Source organism: Sparus aurata, chromosome 11 (assembly GCF_900880675.1).
Source record: "Sparus aurata chromosome 11, fSpaAur1.1, whole genome shotgun sequence".
NCBI classification, from domain to species: Eukaryota; Metazoa; Chordata; class Actinopteri; order Spariformes; family Sparidae; genus Sparus; species Sparus aurata.
In genome coordinates, this window is record NC_044197.1 from 10955837 (window position 1) to 10973617 (window position 17781).

Below are 17781 nucleotides of genomic sequence, written 5' to 3' on the forward strand. Positions count from 1 at the left end.
CTCTTAGCAAGTTGGCTAAGATAGTCCCGCAGTTAGCGGTTCAAACTGGGAGCGCAGGGACTAGGCGAGTGTTAGTGTTTACGCTGCTAGCACAGAAGCTTTGGACCAACTCGGGGCTAGCTGGTTAGCATGCTAATTTCAGTAGATATCTCTGCAACATAATACATCTTAATGTCAAAACTACTGTTTGTTCACATTATGTTGATCATTTTTGTTAATTTTCCTTACATTTAACTAAAAACATTTTAAAAGATAAACTTTTCTTTTAATACATGTACCCATTTAACTTCACAGTATACGTCATCATTCATATGGTGTAAATTCATCCGTTTGGTCCGATAGGTACTGTAAACTCGGAGCACCAATTGGTTTGAGAATCAGAGCAGAAACAGGAGACTCATCTGCAGCGTTGGCACTGATGTCAACAACGTCATTTCTAGGAATCTGGGAGCTGATTCATGGCGGCAGGCTTTCACCGACACTCACACAGCCACACACACACAGACTAAGAGTAATGCATCTTCAACCCATGGCCAAGTTATACCTTTTACTGGCAGGATGCCAGTGGATTTACAGTAATGTTGTCTTATAAATGCCACAATAGCAGGTGACAGTGGCTGATAGCTAGCTTTATTATCAGGAGTTGTTGCATAGATCACAGACAGACAAGCCAAGGGATGTTTTTCATTTCATGTGCAGTATCTTCTCAGCAGCAGTCCACTTCATACAGTGGAATAAACCACAGTGAAGTTCAACATGTAACTCTCTGGTGCCTGTGAAATACTGTATATTAATGACTGAGGTGAGTGTGTGTGACGGACAGATGCATCCATGTGGAAGGAGGTGTTTATTTCGGTGCCTGAGCTCTACGTTAGGGCCTCCTACCCACCAGCAATGTGACTGGCATGCTGATGGCTGACTGGAGGGATTCAGCTCCAGGTCTGCTCACCACCCGGGGGGAAGTGAGTGGGGCTGCTGTTCAGACGGAGGCTGGAGTGTTCAAATGTTCTGTCAGGGAAATATTTCTGATCATAAAAAAGGGCTTAAGGGCCGTGGATGACAGTGAGACAAGGACTGCAGTCAGAAGGCTACGTCGTATAGAAATAACAACAAAGCCGTAGATATGATGATGGTGCTTATAATCCTAAAAACTTCCAACTGCTGCCGTGGGTTTCTCTGTCTTTTATCACAGATTACAAGGTCCAGTTTATCTCCTCAAAGAAATCCGAATTGCTGATCCAGCTGTCAGCTCAAAACAGATATGAAACTTTGAGCCGTGCTTCGGGGCGTTCAGCTAAGCTCACAGTCTGACACCAAGGCTGAGGTTTTCTGGTTATCCTGCTGTGTGAGGCCAAGTTGCTTTAAAGGTCCAGCGTGGAGGTCTTAGGGGGATTTAAGGGCATAAATGGGATGTAATATTAATAAAAACTAGGAGTGGTTGTGTGCGGGTTCTCTCTCATCATGTTTTAGTACCCAAGAATGACCAGTTTCTCAGCACAACGTGGAAGTGATTCAGTTTTACAGAGGACTTCTTTAATTGTACTATTTTCCATTTGAGAAACTTACCTCTGAGGATTTTTTTTTTAATGAAGCACAGGAGCAGCATACTGATGATGTCAGAGGGCTGCGATTTGTTGCAATCACAAGAAATCTGCCACCTCACTGCCAGATGCTACTGAATCCTACACACCTTTAAAATCTTCTTCCTTTGCTTTTTCATGAAATCACCTTTCTAAAGACTGATTCACAAATGTCTGACACCAGCCTTTCTCCAGTACGTCCCCTTTTCACCTCCTCCAAAACCAGCAAAATTTGAATCTCAAATGACATGCAAATGCCCCCGGAAAAATACAAATCAGGGAAGAATCCACTGAAGATGCCACTTATCCCAGAGGGGGATGAGCTGGAGAGGAAAAGCACGTACTGGTCATAGGTAAACCCTGGACAGTGTGCGAGCCACAGCTGTTTGAGGGGAGGATGTTGGGGTTCAGCGGTGCCTGCGGAGGAGCTTTCGAACGAACCTAACATGGGAGAATTAGGGTTGACTGAATGTGTGAGCGGCAATCAAAGGCAGACTGGAGCAGGCAGATGCACACGCTCCTCATTAAAACTGTCTTTTTTCCCCCACCTCTTCTCCTTCTGCTTGGTGCTCCAGCAACGATGATGAGGCTCTCCACCAAACCTGAAACAATCACCGGACACAGAGTCGTGTATCTCCCTGGGAATGCCCCGCTATTAAGCCCTCTTATTCTGAAATTCACGCTCTATCACCACTTCTGTCACACCCTTATAACTTTCACCGCTGTGCCTTTAACAGCCTACCTCGGGGAAGGACGACCATCTCGGGTCATCGGGTCAAAATCCCTCTAGCATGAAAGTAAAAATATAAAAGTATGGAGCTATTCTGGGCGGCAGAATAATACAGATGTTTTTCTTTTCTCACCAGTCTCTTCCACCTTACATGTACTCCGATTCCTGATTTTTTCCCCCCCTTTTTGTCTCATTGCCTTCTGTCCATCTCTCTCTACAGAATGATTCATGGAGCGAGCTCTACTCCTTCGCCCTCTTTAAGGCCATGAGCCACATGCTGTGCATTGGATATGGGAGACAAGCCCCAGAGAGCATGTCGGACATCTGGCTGACCATGCTCAGCATGATCGTCGGAGCCACCTGCTACGCCATGTTCATCGGCCACGCAACCGCACTCATCCAGTCTTTGGACTCGTCCAGACGGCAGTACCAAGAAAAGGTAAGGATCTGGATGGTTGTTTAAGTGGATGTTTACATTGAGTTAAAGCCAAATCCAGCTAATGTAGATAGTTTGGGGCCATTAATGGTCCGTTCAGCCAGAATACCAAAGAAATAAAAAGCTCTCTCACTGACCCCTAGTAGTATCAAAACATGCAGACAGTTGTGGTTTTATTTATTCAGAAGTTTCAGTCTCTGAGATTTCAGCACTACAGGTGTTCAAAGCATTAAAAACATCTTAGAGACATTCAGAAATGTCCTAAAATTATCAACAAATGTATGTAAAATGTAGAAGTATCATACTGAAGAGGTATCTGCCGAAGTTAGCATGCTAACCAGCTAGCCCTGGCCTGGCTTGTCCTGGTCCGAAGCTCACGTGCTAACGGTGTAAGCTCCTACACTTCCCTGGTGCTCCAAGCTCACAGTCAGGACTGCTAGCTCGATTGCTACCCGAGCTAAACCAGCTAATGATAGCTACCGTTGGCAGCATTTAGCAGTAACTCTGCCCCCCATTTATTCTAATCATAAATTCAACAGGTGGCAAATTGTTACATACTGCACCTGTGATAATTATGGTATTAAAGTAAAAAACTCTAAATCTGTCCACATTTTTAAAAAAAAATATGCCTGCTAGCATCTTTACAGCTCACTAATTAACATGAACTACTGTTATGTCTGACAAAATCAATGACAAGTTGTTTTGTGCTTATTCAAAGCTAAAATAATCCACTCCTGCCTCCACAGACCCGAGAGAGGTATAAATGTTCTCATCAAACACTCCGGGAAGAGAGCGAATAAGCACATTTCGCAACATTGAACATTTCTCTCGATAAAACCAGCAGCAGCATCTCTTTTCAGTCCTGCTCACTCTGAATAATCCACACACCGTGCTGTTAACAGCTGTTATTGGACCTACCTTTCTCTCAGAAAAAAAAATAATCCCTATGAAAACTGTGGACCGTGTGTCCTGTGGATTATCCAGCGTCACTGGGACAAAAGAGATGTAACTGATGATAATTTTTTTTATTTTGTTTTTCATCGACGTGAGAACCCTCTCAGGGATGGAGAGCTAAAAAAAACTAGGATAAAGAAGTCAGAACCCGTCTGCAGTGCTGCGTACCACTAGGTCTTTTATTTGTTTGTTTAATTTTGGAGCGGTGATGGTTTTATTGCAGCGAAATAAATCAGATACAGGATTATATTACCAGTGTCCGGGTGGCCCCTCTGTCTAAAACATGGCAAGACACCAGAAGGAGACACCATGAGGAGATTTAATCTTCAGCACTTGTCCTCTCCAACAATGCGGATGAGCTTCTCACATTTGATATGAACTGAGAAGGTTTGCGCATTTGATTCCAACATACTTTGATAGGAACAGCATCTGTTCCATTAGTTCGTTATTCACGGCTGCAGCTTGCCCGGCCCCGGCCTGCCTGTCATCTCCATACAACGGCAGATCAAAGCTCTGTGTGTCTGCAGGCCAGAGAGGGGAGAGGGCTCCTGCTTTATAAGGCCATGGTGTCAGCCGTGCTCTGTGTCTTGTTAGCATCCTTAGATCCTGGATGGTGTGGAGACGTCTTATGCTATCTCTCACTCATACGCATGCATGCAGACACATGCACATCAGAGCGATCGGTCAAGCTTTGTTGCTCTGTCGAAGTCTCTGGCTAATGTTCGTAACAAAGGCCGATCGGGGTTTAAGTCTCTCGTCCTGTGTCACGTGGCCTCAACATGTACCTTCGTTCTGTTTATGTTCAGGCTCCCGTGGCTCAGATATACATCATGTTCAGTGTTGTGCCTGAACGCGTTCAATGAACGATCAAACTCAATGAGCTCGTTCATATTTTGGGTGAACGTGAACTGTATTTCTGCCAGATGAACGTTATTGTGAACGCGTTCATTCTGGCGTTTGTGAAAAATAATAGCTCGCAGCAACATATCGAAAAAAAAAGAACTATGAACTAGTTCATTTTTGGAATTGTGAACTTGGTTCAAAATTATGAACTATGAACTGAACTAGTTCATTTTAACATTTGTGAAGTGAACTTTGAACTAGTTCATGTAGAAAGTGAACTTTCCCAACACTGATTATGTTGGAGAATGGGATCATGTCGCTTTTGTTTTGTGGGTCATGATATATTCCCAATGGTGTTGAGTTTACAGCGGACCGACCGTCCTCCGGGAGGGATTGTGGCGGTGTTGAAAAAGTGATGGAGCAACTGTATGTATGTGTCATAGTGATGAGCATGATGAAGGCAGCAGGCAATGCATACATTAACAATGGATTTGGGTTACTCCATCCATAATCACTGAGGGTTTAACTGTATACACACAAACACACTGCAGGACTGTGTTGTGTGACCCAAGACTCACCTCAGTGATGTTGGCCAAAGACAAAGCTCGTTTTAAAGGTTCATTTTAATGAAAATATCCCCCAAATATTCTGTACAATCGAAGTGTCATTTTAAAATTATATTAATTATAGAGGCTATTTTTGTAGCATGGGTTTGGACCATACGGCTGAATAATGTCATTTCAGTCGACATCAGTAGTTTCAATAATCAATTATTTTTTTAATGACCTATTTCTGATAAAAACTTTACATTTACATAGTTACATTTTAAAATAAATGTAAAAAATCTATTAATGGACAGGACTTCGATGTTATTATTGCTGCTATTACAACCCAAGAAACTGTCTGTGGATGATTATGAAACTAGTAAATGCTAACCGTAACGTTACCCACCAGTAACTGGACGCAAATGCAGTGGACAAAACATTGCAGCTGACTGAGCTGTTTGCCCAAAACCAAAAAGCGGCCATACTGGCGAGCATAGTCAGACCGACCTCCACACTTGTGCCGTCCTGTTTCCGATGTTATTGTGTCATGGTGATGGTGCAGGTATGAGTATGTATGATATCAGCCAGGGCGCGTTTGTTATGTGCTTTTATTGCATTGAAGTGAAATGGTTGTTGAAGATGAATTGATCCAGTCTGAAGGAAACCCACCCTGAAATGAGTCAATATTTCATATCACATGGACTTCACTGACATGTGGGATTTTAACCTGAGACCCTCGGACAGGACCCAAGCCTGACAGTGATTGTGCTTCTTCAGTCAGCCAATCTGCAGACTGGACTGCCCAGAAACCTCAGACTCGCACTGATTCTGCACCATCTTTTAAATCCACACTTGTAGACTTGCTTTCATGCCAAATCTTTTGATCTCCCCAACTGTTTTTCCATGCATTTAAAAAAAACAACAACTTTTTCTCAGAAGGTTTTCCTTTTGATCATGTTTTCTATTTTTGTATCTTTGTTCGATTTTATGCTTTATTATTTGGTCTTTTATTATTTCATTCTTGTCTTCATGCTTTCCTGTAATGAACTTCGAAAACAACAGTTGACTAAACAAAGTTCGTAATTTTTGCTGTCCTTATTATCAGCCCGTCTTTGCCTGTTAATTAGCAGGCACAGAGCAAAAAAAAAGTAGTTGGATGTACTTGGTGCTTGGCCAGGAACAGGGCTACTAAGCGATCATTTATGAAACATTTTGCCTCTTAAAGAAGGCGTCAAGAAATACTTCCTGTTTCAAACAAACATCACCGAGTCGTCACCAAATTTGGACTGGATGTTTGGAAGACACAGTTATACTTTAATGAGTTTTGCAGATGGGCTGTTTAACATTAATGCCAGAAGTCTAAAGGACGTGCTCTTGCAGTGAGCACAGCTCTGAAGAGAAGACTCTGCGAGAAAGGGCAAACGAGCTGCTGAGTCCTTGCTGGAGTCTCTGTTCTGTGTCAGATGAGTGCAGTCGTACTTTGTCAGCGGTGTGACGTCTGCAGCAATCAGTTCCTGCTATCACTCTCATCCGCCTTTTCTTCCATGATGCACAACAGTGAACTAATGAACTGAAGTGGCGACGCCCTGCTAGGCTGGACTAGGGCAAATCATCTAACACGCTGTCCCTTTCCTGTCCCCCATGACTGTTTGCTCATCATTAACCAGTGAAGTGAACCATGCTGCGCCGTCGTCCGCGATAAAGTCTCGCCATCAAATAACAGACTGGGGACAGAGTTATGGGTCGGAGCTCGCCTCTTTGACAAAAGACACTCTTTGTCTAAGATAGTGTAAATGCCAGCGACAGCACGGCGTTGTGTTGACACAACGCAGAGTAAACAGTTGACATCGCGCTCTGAGTTGAGACAGAAATGTCATAATAGCTCCAGCACTAAGCATCTTCTACGGTCTGCAGCCGAAGGGCCCCTGACCAAAGAGAGATGTGGACCACTGACTGTGGAAACAAGTTGTTTGGTGAGAGGGGTGTGTAGCAGATCCAGGGTCAGAAATATATAAATAGAAAGACACACAGAGAGTGAAGATAAGAGCGGGCGATGCTAATGAGAAACACTGCGGAGGTGTGGTCGCCAACGGTTTACAGCTTTCCAGACAACTAAATGGTCGATGATTAAGTCTGTTTGGTTAAGTTAGCATTCGTAGCTTCCTGGCCTGCTACCACTTGGGAGTGGAATAAGCTGATCTCTCTATCATGTATCCATTTCTTTTGTCTAAATGTGTTAGCTATCTATCCTTTAGTTTAGGCTAACTATTTCAGACATGTATCCATAACTTTGAGCTTATTGTTTCAACCGCTTATCCATTAACTTTTAATTCCCACCATTTATCAATAACTTTAGGCTAACTTTTCCAACCATTTATACCATTGAGCCACTCTAGCAAACTGCCTCGACTATTTATCCATTATGCTACGTTTTAGCGAACTGTTTCAACCAAATCCAATACTGTTAGCCAAAAATAGATGATGTTATTTGACTTTCTTTGGGGGGTGTGCGACGTTGCTCACACTGTCTCCACAATCAGAAAGAAAAAATGAACCAGTGGCGATAGTTGGCGTTTCTTTGTCATCTCCTCCTTCACGTTGAGCCGCCTGGTGTCCAACGTCCCGTGTTTCTCCGCACCACTCTTCCCGTCTCCAGCCCTCCCCTGCTTCATCTGTTCATTTGCCCTTGACTGTTGGGCAATACACCATCTGCCAGCGGACACCGCACATGGACAGAGGGCATTAGCCATTATGTAACTGCCCTCCCACTCCTCCTCCCCCAGCACTTCCTCCCCTTCAAGAGCAATAGAGCAGCGTGTCCCGATGGTGGTGAAAGGAGGGAGATGTGACCCCCGGGGACCTCCAGTGATGGGCACAGATCCACTGAGCCTCAACACATCAAACAGCGACTTCATAAACTGGACAATGACAACCTGACCTGGACTATCCGGGTCCAGGACACTTGTATTCGATGGATTAAACACATCATCTGGAGTTTGATGAAAATTCAAATATAACTCAGACAGATTCAGCTGAAAGCTCCAGAAATAGCAAATAAGACGACCTAGATGGTCCAAAGTTCAGGATTTCTCACTTTGTGCACCATTTTTACGGCCATGATATGTTCAAATATTTATGTTCTTATAGGCTAGCAGGTGTAGGCGTACCTTAACAGAATACATTTTCATCTGTAGAAGAGAATCCAGGTCTCTATATCTACATTTTCGTCTTTATGTTTGTTTTACATATAAGAAGAAGAAATCCATTTTTAATAATGGTTCGTGTCATCAGTGCATTCCAGAAAGAGAGCAAGTGTCTCTAATATTAGAAATGAATCTGCAAATCAGAGTGAAATTAGCACACCAGTTAAAAAAAACTTGCTGACTTACATCACACATTTTATGAAATGGACACTTTCCTCGTCTCCTCTGAGTGTTTAATCAGTGACTTCGTGCCATCATCATCAACACACACACACATTGGTAACGCCGTGGTGTGTGCACATTTGAGTGTTTATTTTTGTGAGTCTGTGCTCTTCAGTCTTCATGACGCTGGTGAAGTCAACTTTTTTTTATACACTCAAGACACACACACACACACACACACACAGACTTGCACATCCTGAGCCCTGACGCTCAGTGACATGGCCCATTAATAGGAGGGCCAATTCAATTTCTCTCTTCCCCTCTGTGGCAGCTTACAGTGACAGCCATGCATCATGCTTGCAAGCTACAACCAGGGTCTTTATGTCCCATAAAAAACCTCTGTGCTGCCTCGCCCCCCCTCGCCTTTAACTAAGTCCACGAGCTGAGAGGAGCGGATTGGATTCGAGAAATGTAAGGCGTTTGTTAATTTTATAAAAGAACTGCAGGAGGGTATAAGTCCAGCCTTAGTTCCCCCCCCTCATAAGATCAAGAAAGAGACAGACGAAAGAGCAAGAAAGAGTCTGAGTCTGGGTTGGTTGGGGCAGTTTGCAGTTTGTTGCATCATTAAGTCAACAATACTTACTTACGTAAGTGATATGACACAAAGCAGTTTTCCGAAACCTCACCAGGTAGTGTTGTTGCCTAAACCTTATCGGATAGTTTTGTTTACATCTTTAGGTATGTTTACGGCCACATGACCACATGGTAACACACCATGCAAAGTGTATTTCCAAAACATATTTCCCTTCACAGCAACCGTGTCTCACTTTAAATTTTGTGATCAATTAAGAGAGCAGATTTTTTTTTTGGTCATGAGGCCATTCCAGTCGCACTTCTCATCCCCCTGACTTTGAGTGACATGGTCACTAATCTAAGTCTAATGCTGAGAAAATCAGAGAGTCAGTAAAACTTGACAAGCACATTCAAAGAAGAGAGGGAATGATGGAGGGAAAGATGTCATTTTGGTTTGATTGAGATGGCGAAAAGCTGAAATGCTGAGGCAGGAAACACTTAATCGTGGCAACACAGTTTATCCCCACGCTTGGGTGAATGATCCGGATTCTCTGGAAGTCGACTGCATCTTCGTCGTTACCCACACACGGCAAACTGGGAGGACTTTATCAAGTTTAAGTCTTAAGTAAAGCAATGTGAAAAAAATATTCATATTGTTGTTTGTCTGGATGATGTGTTCATGGTCAAGATGGCCAAGAAATCTGTACAGATGGCCGACGATGACAACCTGTGAGGTATTCATTTAGTGCTGCCATGGCTTTTCATGCTAAATGAACCATGGCCCGAGGCAATTAGTTAAAACTGAATGAGACCGAGATTAAAATTTTACATAAGAAAGAAGAGGGTGCAGTTAATTGTATTGGCGGGTGTAATCTCATTATATGTTTCATTAAAGTAAGTGATCTGCTGGTCACGCTGTACTGAATGTATGTAGTATTTATCTGTATACACAGTACGTCAACATTCATACAAAAACATTTAAAAAACAGGGCAAATGACAACACAATTCTGACATAAACCCAAGTTTTTCTCTTTCATAAAAACCTCTCACTGCTTTATATTATGAGAGAATGTCCTCCAGTAGAGAAACAAAATTAATGATGCCCTCCCATGACAGCCAGTATGTGCTGTATTAAGGACGCTGTGATTTGCCGTGTCACCCAATCCACCGGGGTCAAGCCTCCATTTTCTTCTCTAACCCATATGTCACCTTACAGTGTGACAAAATGTCATTTCCTGGACAGCAACCCATCCTGTCCCATGCATGTGTCATCGACCGTTACAAGCAAGGTCATTGTCAGTGGCCTCGCCGGTCCTCCATACGTGGCGCGTCCTTATAAATCGTTACTGTCTGGTCCAGACTCACGGGCGGGAAAGTATTGGCACTCTGGATGATGAAAGAATTGGATTCCTATTGTTACAGACATGAACAGCTCATCTTCTAGATATCTACTGCACCGTTTCTACACCTCAGTCAACACACTTCTATTGGTATAAACAAGTGCATCGCGGTGGTGTTTTTACTGACTGGTGTTGGTCCAGATGTGGTGACTGTGACGGCCATAAAAAAGGCTGGTTATCTTATTATCTTGTATTTAACACACATGGAAGTAGAAAACACGTGTGTCTGACATATTAACCCACCACAGAGCCCACCATAGCTTAGCGTTAGCCTCAGTGTGTGCAGCTTTTCAGTCTTCAGTCTTTGCTTTGCAGCAAGCGGCTGAGAAGATGCAAGAAGTCAATCAGGCAGCTCTCTCCTTTTCTTTAGTGGAAGATCAATAAATTGTATGTAAGCTGGTGAGTGATACACAAGTTTTCTACCTGGAATTACTGGGGAAAAAAACACATTAGTGATTTGTTACATGCCGCAAGACAAAAGAGATGACAACCAGCAGTATACAATTTATGACTAGTTTGGTGAAAAGGTCTTCAGGTATTTTGTTGAATTAGTACAAAATATACTTTTGATCTCAACTTATCAATTAATTTTTCAGAAAATCCACCATACACTGTGTAGGTATATATATGTGGGTTATTGATATACTCATGAAGTCATTAATTAACCTCTTATGAACTGTATGGAGGTATCTGCATTTTCATTTCTCCTCTCATTCATTCAGGTTGTACCTTAATTTGTCAATGACATGATCAATGTCCGATGATCATGTTGTGTCAGTCACTTTTCAGGGGTGATGGTTTTGCTAACTGATAATGGAAAAGATTTCATCAGCAGATTTACTTAAGTATCACTGACCTTTCCTAATAACTGGTAAATTTATAATTAATTTGGGATAAATTCCTCACTCTACACATTATCACAATGTCATCTATTGCGCTTAATATGTTTCTCAGCCCCAAGCATGAAGTAGAGCATAATCAAATCATGTAAATGAGACACAAAATTATGTTTAGATGAACCACACAGTCATTATTAATCATTGACATAGTATTTTATACATTAGCTGCAACCGAACAATAAACGGTTGTTGAATTAATGGTTTTTAAAAGCATTTGATTGATTGGAAACGTTCAATTATCCACCTACTAAACTTAAATCGACTACAAAAGTGTTAGCTAAAAGTGATTTTTTATTGTCATGTTCAGTTTTTTTGTCATTCTTCAGTCGAGGTTAAAACAATGAAACCTGACGGCCGTGACAGCTCTCACATCAAAGGTTCAAGGCAGAAGAATTATAACTCTGCTGATTAATACGGACGTCACAGAACCACAGGTACGCTGTAAACAACGGGCGGCTTTGCTTGACAGGGTGCAATCAATTTCTTTTTCGCTGCCGGTAAGTGGCCTGGTAAGAATTCTACGTGTCATTACCTGAGGCCGCCTGAGCAGTACTTACCTAACAATCACGGTGGAGCCACGTGTTTGATGCTGCTCCTTGTGGTCTGTGGCGTTGGACAGGGGGAGGTCCTCCTTTGAGCCCCTGTTGGCAAAATCTACTACTCATCCAATTGACAGTTTATTCCACAGTGGGGTGACTCACATTGCTTAACACACAAACACACGGGCTTTGGAGGCCTTATGTAACATTTTCAAGGCGCCTCAACAACAGCGCCTCGTGGATTTGTTGCACCTCGCACAGCATTGACTGATGGATTGATTGATTGAGTCTTAAAACAGCTTTTTCTTTCTGTCTTTGTCATGAAAAGCTGATTCATTCATGTTTGTGTACCAGCTCCTACATCTGTTCTTGATCCCTCCGCCGCTGATACAACAGGAAGTGCACAGCTCTCCGCTAAATGCAGGGGCATCTGTTGTTGTGGCCACTTTTCCACCCTCAGGATGTTTTTGTGCATATAAGTAAGGGTGTATTTTTCTGTTTACAGGAAGCTGTTGATGCGTGAAACCACATACAATGTCCCGCCTTCCCGGTATAAATAAAACAAACCCAAAAGGCATTTGTGTACAGTGTATGTGCAATAATAGCCAGAGCTATTCCCAGATTGATACAGTGCTGTGCATTTGCACCTTACAGGAGATGCTGTACAGTAGATCGAGCGGCTGCTATTTCCACAAGGGAATCCAGGCATGAAATGTGTTATGGAGCGTCATAATGAGTTGAGAGAAGTGGATGCTCGGGCGGCATTTCATGTAGATAAACATAACAGTGGTGATTATGTGACATTCTTCAAAGATTTGTATTTTTGATGTACATTTTTTTTTATTAAAACTGAAATACTGAAAAGTAACACACCTGTTTTCCTCAAGCTTGATACAAAACAGCAATTTGAACGCCGAGCGTGAAAGAGAGATAATGAGAGAGTACAACTGCACGTTTGGTAAAGGTGTTATGAAGCCTTTTCTGCTAAATTGCATTGTGGGTAGTTTAGTTGCCAGGTTTTTAAAAGGAAGAAGGCTGCATGGAATAACAAATGTGATGTTTCTGGTTCTGCTGTTATCAATTTCGACGGTGGACTTCTTTTCAAAACCTGGCACCTTCATTACCCACAATGCATCTTAGCCACTGTGTGACATCACTGGAGGCTATTTATAAGATCACACGCAACAACCTCTCTAGCCTCAAAAGGCTTCATACATTTCTTTATTTTTTATTTTTTTACATATGCAGTAGTGCTCTCCAAGACCTGTAAACACACTTTAATGTGGAAAATTGGTGGAGCTGCCCTTTAAGATTTGCACAAGCAACATCTGTCTTCTCTAACCCAGTGGTTCTCAAACTGTGAGGAGTGGACGACCAGAGAAAACTACAATTCTGAATAAAAATGATCCATGTGGTGGGCAAAACAAACAAACAGGAGTCTGCTGACGCTTTGTGTGCTGACCTTTATTTCATTTGTTATTAGTTGCTTCCCCACATCATCGTTAATAACTAATCATGCCTTTCGATGGGGGCTTGCCAGAAAAGGTTTGAGAAACGCTTCTTTGAACCTCAGTAAAGCGTGATGACTCCTCATGGGCTCAGCACAGCTGTCACGTTTCCTTAACAGCTTCATCGCAGCTTTTTCTCTCATAGCTACAAGGTACAAGTGGGTCACAGGATCTCCATGTTTGCAGAGCCGCGTACGTCTCGGCAGCTGCACACATAGCCGACGATAAGACAGATTGAGAAGACGTTTAAAAAAAAATGCGTGACCAGCTGCTGTAACTTGTGTTGTACGGTTGCCGCGATGCTGCGGCTTAAGACAAACTTCTCAAACTTCCTGCTGTCACAATTAACTGCTGTTTTCTTTTTTCAATCGATGCTTCTGCTTCTCTCCACCCTCCAGTACAAACAAGTGGAGCAGTACATGTCGTTCCACAAGCTGCCAGCCGACTTCCGACAGAAAATCCATGACTACTACGAGCACAGATACCAGGGCAAGATGTTTGATGAAGAGAGCATCCTGGAGGAGCTTAACGAGCCTCTGCGCGAGGTATGAGAACACACATGCATCCGAACCTAATGTGTTCGTTCTCCCGCACATATACACAGTCCTCGCCTCTCCATCGAGTGGAAGTGGACTGGAATAACTTCATTATAATGCTCAGCCATTGTCTCTTTTTTATTAACAACAACAACAAAAAAAAGACATACTCACCTTCTAGGCAGTGTAGTCACCAGTTTGCCCCAGTTTCTACTCAGAAATCACTAGATTTTACACAGAACAGATGGGTTTAGAGTGATTTTCGCATAGTCTCTATGTTCCCACGCTAGAAAAAGTTGTTTTTGTTTGCTGCCAGCAGAAACTGTTTACTTCAGGTTACAGTAAACAAGGTCCTTTTGCTTCAAGGACAGCTTCCGGTAACAGAAAATGAAGAGAAAAAGATAGGGAGAATATCCAGTGGAGCTGTGCCAGGGTCCCTCAAGGCAACTGAACAAAAGGAAAATAAATGGCTGTTTGATCTGGAATCCGATTTTTAGAGTAAACAGTTATATTTTCCCTCGTTTGTGTTTACCATGAATCGATCATGGAATCACGAGTTTTAGTATTTGTTGCATGGAAACACAGACCGACACGTTTCTAATGTTTGACGTGCATGCCCAACTATCTAATGTTCAGCATAACATCACGATCCCACGCTTGTCTCCTGTGACCGTTCAGGAAATCGTCAACTTCAACTGCCGCAAGCTGGTGGCCTCCATGCCACTGTTCGCCAACGCTGATCCCAACTTTGTGACGGCCATGCTGACCAAACTGAGATTCGAGGTCTTCCAGCCCAGAGACTATATCGTCAGAGAGGGCACCATCGGCAAGAAGATGTACTTCATCCAGCACGGGGTGGTCAGCGTCCTGACCAAAGGAAACATGGGCATGAAGCTGTTGGACGGCTCCTACTTTGGCGGTATGTCCTAGTCACCCTCACACCGTGTCCTATAATAGCCTGAAGCATACTGTATGTCTTTCACACTTCCCAGTAGAATCCACCACGATGATATCACTGATGTGTGTTCACTGTTTAAACAAGAATTACAGCAATGAGCAGGAAACAGCAACCTGACATTTCGCTCGAACTTCTTGTGCAGTCTTGCCTTACAGCCACTTCTGTCCCACTTTGCCAGGCTGTTGTTCCTCTGTGGCTGTTTAAAAAACACACACACACATTGCCCCTGCTGCTATCGCCAACCAATAAACCCACACAGACGGGCGTGTACACACACTCACTTCACTCCTGTACTGATGGTCCGGGCTGCATTTCTAACATGCGGTGGACCCTTGCAGCAGACCGAGAGTTCGGGGGGGGGCAGTTATGTTGATGTGCCGGCAGCCCTGGGTGCTGCTGGAGTGGCACGGACACACATGCGCATACACGACACACAAGCATGCAATTAATAACAGCTAATTAACACAGCCCAATGGTGATGATGGGGCCATTTGTGATGTCAAGCAGGGAGCGTTCAGACGTCTGTGCTGACAGCTCCGTCCTCCCACACAGATCCAGCGGTGGGACAACACGGTTTAAACACGGCAGTGCGGAGCATGTGTGGTAAAATCTCTCAATTAGTAAGTAGCAGGAAGTCGATGGTTTTGTCAGGCGACTTTGCTCCATCCACAACTGTATTTCCTGCCTTTTGCATGTAAAGGCCTGTACTGATGGCAGTGGCACACATTTCTTATCAGTAAACTCCGGCTGGATCGGCTCCGTTATTGTATTAAGACGTTTAGGAAAAGACAGAGCTTTGTAAACAATTTTTCCACGGCTGTAAAAAAGCAGCTGAGTCTGCAGCTTAGCCTTTGGCCATGTTTTGCTGTCTGGCAGAACAATGCAGCTACAAACTTAAACAGTACTCAGCGTTGGTTCATTAAATAACTTTTTTGAGCCTAAATTGGGTTTGATGAAAATATTGGAGACTGAGTTTTGTTCAGTCGAATGCTACATGGGTTTGTGCCACTGTCGTGACCGCCAACGCTTTGACAATATGTTGCCTCAAACTCACTTTTGTGGTTTTGCAATTAAAATAATTTAGATTGAGCACAGATGGAGGGGATTATGTAGTTCACTGATTATCTGAGAAGTGGCAAGCATTTTCAGAATCTGGAGGATGAGTCTGAGGAAAAGAACGTGTTATACTGTATCAGATCAGGAAGTAAACCCGAAAAAGAGAAATTTGGACAACATATTTTTCACTAATGAGAACAAGAAACTCAAGCTGATGCAGTGCGTCTCAGGGTAAAGGGAATTACAGCAAAAATTCACTTTCGCCATCCTGGATTTCTCTGTATGTTTAATAATAGTTGAGGATGACAGTTGCCTACTGTCTATCTACATCTGGTTTGAACAGCTTTTTAAGACAGCCCCGGTGGTTTCATTAGTTATCCTTTCCCAGCATTTCCCATTAATGATGCTTGCAATATGCAAATGGATGGTGTTCTGTAAAAACCGAAAAAGATCCCACATGAGCATTTATAAAAACTCATCTGGGTCAGCTTATGGATTCTGACGGGAGTTTTTCCACAACTTTATAAAATAAGGTTAATTTTTCGGACGTGACTGGACAGAACTTAGAAAAGTTTACAAAGGTGTGTCTTTCTATAGATTGTGCCTTATATTCGAATCCCCAAATTCTTAGCGTCTACTAATCTACATTGGATACATAAATGCTCTATCACACAGGCAGAAAACGTGGTCATATTCATGGTCACATTTAGATTAAAAAATGTCATTGTATCCTGACTGAACGTCTATGTTTGTGTATGTGAATGTACTTACGGATGCGTCTGTTGTATAGGGACAGTGTCTATGTCTGATAATCGAATCTGCCTACCAACACCTCTCAAACTCCCTAAAAATTTAAATATTCTTCACCAAAGTGAATAAATCTACATGTTGTAGACTCTTGCCATCGCTGTGAGGTGGTCAGACAACCAGCACAGATCCCAGGAAGTCACTTTTCTCACTTTTTGCGGAGCTATTTCTCTGCTTCCAGTCTTTGTGCTAGGCTAACCAGCTGCTGGCAGTAGCTTCAAACGTAAAGGACAGAGAGTGGAGAGTGGAATCACATGGAGGTCTGAAACTGACGGAATACAAAAAATAAAATGAATGGCTTAATAAATATGTAAATATATCAAAAAAGAAGTGAAATACATGAAGCAATTAATAAATGTATAAAATGTGACATAAAAAAACATTTCTGCTATAATTTAATGCAAAGGGAGAATGTTACAGAAACAGAAAAATTCATGCAAAAATGAATAAATACGATGGAAAAAGAAGTGGGAAAGTAAATAAATAGTGGAATTAACATGAAGACCAACAAATATTCAGAGGCAAATTAAAGCAGATATATCTATTTATATATATCCTGATGTGCAGTTGGCACCTTCGTGGCAGCCACTGCCATCAGTAAGGGCCCTGCGATGAGCTGGCGACTCATCCAGGGAGTACCCTGGCCTTCGCCCATAGAGTCACTGGATTTGGCCCCAGTACCCCCGCTCCACCTTGAAAAAAAGGTGGTATAAAAGCGGTAACATCACCCGCGACCCGCAGGATAAAGCGGAAGAAAACGAAGCAACACGAATATCTATTTATCTCACATTGCCTTCACTTATTTTCATTACAAGTGTTGCCTCATTTAATGACATATTAATGTATTCATTGCCATTCATTCATTCATTCATTATTCTGATTTTAGCTGAAACTAAAGTCTATCTTCTCATCACAAGCATTAATAATCGTGTTTCCCAAAATCTCGAACTATTCCTCCAACGGACACTGCACAGTTACTAACGCTTGTAATATGTTCGTGCTTTTTAATGACACGTGAAGGGTTGTGTGTCTGCAATTTGTTTCTGGAAGC

At 42.7% G+C, this 17781-nt stretch overlaps 1 protein-coding gene across 1 annotated transcript in view; it reads left to right on the forward strand.

Moving 5' to 3' along the window:
- The window catches only part of hcn2b (hyperpolarization activated cyclic nucleotide-gated potassium channel 2b), a 52439-nt gene that overhangs the window by 22000 nt on the left and 12658 nt on the right, over nucleotides 1-17781 (forward strand). The window contains exons 4-6 of the mRNA XM_030432935.1: nucleotides 2531-2749; nucleotides 13772-13918; nucleotides 14588-14828. Of these exons, the coding sequence (XP_030288795.1) occupies nucleotides 2531-2749; nucleotides 13772-13918; nucleotides 14588-14828 (607 nt within the window). The remainder of the gene's footprint in view (nucleotides 1-2530; nucleotides 2750-13771; nucleotides 13919-14587; nucleotides 14829-17781) is intronic.